This window comes from Monoraphidium neglectum (assembly GCF_000611645.1).
Source record: "Monoraphidium neglectum strain SAG 48.87 unplaced genomic scaffold scaffold00091, whole genome shotgun sequence".
Classification (NCBI taxonomy): Eukaryota; Viridiplantae; Chlorophyta; class Chlorophyceae; order Sphaeropleales; family Selenastraceae; genus Monoraphidium; species Monoraphidium neglectum.
The window spans coordinates 33341-35495 of record NW_014013537.1 but is presented as its reverse complement, the minus strand read 5'-3'; the positions used below and the strand labels follow the sequence as shown (position 1 = coordinate 35495).

General features: G+C 64.9%; 1 protein-coding gene across 1 annotated transcript; it reads right to left on the bottom strand.

The window, feature by feature from the left end:
* Nucleotides 1-609: 609 nt before the first annotated feature.
* Nucleotides 610-2155, bottom strand: MNEG_0984 (hypothetical protein; the record flags this gene model as incomplete). Its single annotated transcript, XM_014050539.1, has 5 exons — nt 610-792; nt 1010-1072; nt 1318-1491; nt 1678-1763; nt 1993-2155. 5 exons carry the CDS (start codon nt 2153-2155, stop codon nt 610-612), a joined length of 669 nt encoding a protein of 222 aa, XP_013905993.1.

The window sequence follows — 2155 nt, the reverse complement described above, 5'->3', positions numbered from 1 at the left end:
CAGCTGTGGGTTGAGCTGCGGGGGTTGCAGCTGCGGCGACTGCATGTGCCGTCGCTGCTGCGTCGAGCCCAAAGCAGTCAGCGCTGGCCTGTGCCCCATTGGTGGCGCACCGCTGTTGCCGGCCCCAGAAAAGGCGAGCGGCGCCGCTGCTGGCTGCGCGAGGCCCACTTCAGGCGGCGCACTGCGTCTGAAAAGGGTGTCGACACTGGGTCCAGGGCTGGGCGCGGGCAGCCAGTCCGGCACAGAGGCACCGCTGTCTGCTGGAGCTGCCGGGGTGCGCTGCGGCGGCCATTGCTGCTGCTGGTGCTGCTGCTGGTGCTGCTGCTGGTGCTGCTGCAAGGCAAGCTGCGTACGCTGCTGGTGCGGCCCCAACGCCTGTGTGAAGGTCGCATCAGACGGAAGCAGCAGCGGCGGCGCTACGCCGGGGCCCATTGCGGGGAACACCTGTGTGTGTTTATACAAGCCACAACATTCATATCAGCGAGGGACTCGTCCCTGTTTTGGCCCATTGCACTGCGAGCACCCAGTTTCATGAGCAACTGCCCTACCACAGCTTGCGCAGCTGCGCAAGGGCACCATCTGCCGCAATTTCGAGGCCCATTCGCTGGCTCAGCCCACCAGTGGCCAGCGCACCTGGATCACGTTGTCAGGGACGAGGCACAGGAATGTCAGCCCAGGCACAGGCGTGAACACTGGCACGTCAGCCAGCAGCAGCGCCGCGCCCGGGCTCAGCGCGGGCTCGCGTTCGGTGAGGGTGTGGTGCACCGCTGCGCCGATGGAGCCGCTGGGGTCCTGTGGTTTGTTGGTTTGGGTAATGTGACTGCACGACCAGCTGGTGTTGCCCAGGTGTCACGGTGTCTGCATGTTCGAGCTGAACAATGCTGGTGAGGTCAGCAGCACCAAGAGGTCGGCAAGCACCTGTCACTGGAAGGGGTAGGCCAGCAAGCAGAAGGGCTGCCATGCAGCAGACCAGGGTGGAATCTGTCGCCTGAGCATGGGCCGCCCTCACCTTGACCTTGGCGAATGCGCCGCGGCCGCCCGAAGATTTGAGGTCCACCACCATGACCAGCATCTGCAAGGCCCAGGCGGGTGAGCCAAGTGTGCATAATCAAATGCAGAAATGATGGTTTGTATATGCCACACCCATGGCCGCGCCCATGCATGGCTTGACAAGTGCCGCATGGAATAAGGCTGAGCGCCACAGAACAACAGTTGAGCCTGCAAGCAAGTCACTTGCGACAACGCTGCCTACGTCGGGTCACAGAGCCGCTGCCCAGATGGGCGAAAAGGTACCCCTCTCGACCCCATGGCACGCACCCTGCCAAGCTTGCAGGGTCCCGACCCCCGCGCCGCCTTCACACTGGTCAGGCTCGAGCCTCCTGGCGCAGTCGACATAATCCCTGCGCCCTCGCCGCCGACAAACGCAAGCCCTGCGCGCCAGGTGGCCGACACGAACAGGGCGTCGCGCCGGCTGTCGCCGGCTTGGACATCCTGCAGCGCATGGCGGCGGCCGCGGCGGCGCAGGGCTTGTCACCACGCAGCCTAGCCTGCATTGATTGCATGCTCCGATCTGAGGCAGTCAGCAAGCCCGGCATCACAATGCAACACATTGTGTGACGCTTGTGGCACAACATTGCCGCCTCACGTGGATTGCCAGGCCTCTACTGACATGCGCACCTCGTCCCGGCCGCCACTGCTGAGCCCGAGCGCCTCTGGCGTCGCGCTCTCGAGGCGCCCCGCAGCCTGGAGGGCCTGGAGCTTGCCTGCCGGGCCAGGCAGCATGCGATGGACCTGCGGTGGCCAGGCGCACTGCTTGTTGTAATTCAAAACACCCTCAAGGAATGCGGATGTTGCAGCATAACTAAATGTATCGTACAAGCGTCCTGCTGAGTGAATTGTTTGCAGTGCACAGAGAGCGTCGCACCCGAGGGAAGGGACCGGGCCGAAGTTGCGCCGCAATGGACGAGGGCGGCGGTCCGGGTGCTGCCGCACCGGTTGGCGACCGAGCGGAGCTGCCTGACTGCCCAAAGGCGGGGCCGGCCTGCTGCTGCTGCTGCTGCTGCTGTTGAGGGCTTGGGGACCACGGCACCTGGGTGGCAGGCGCCGCCCGCTGCTGCTGCGCGCCATGTGGCTGCCTAGACGGTGGCGGTCCCAT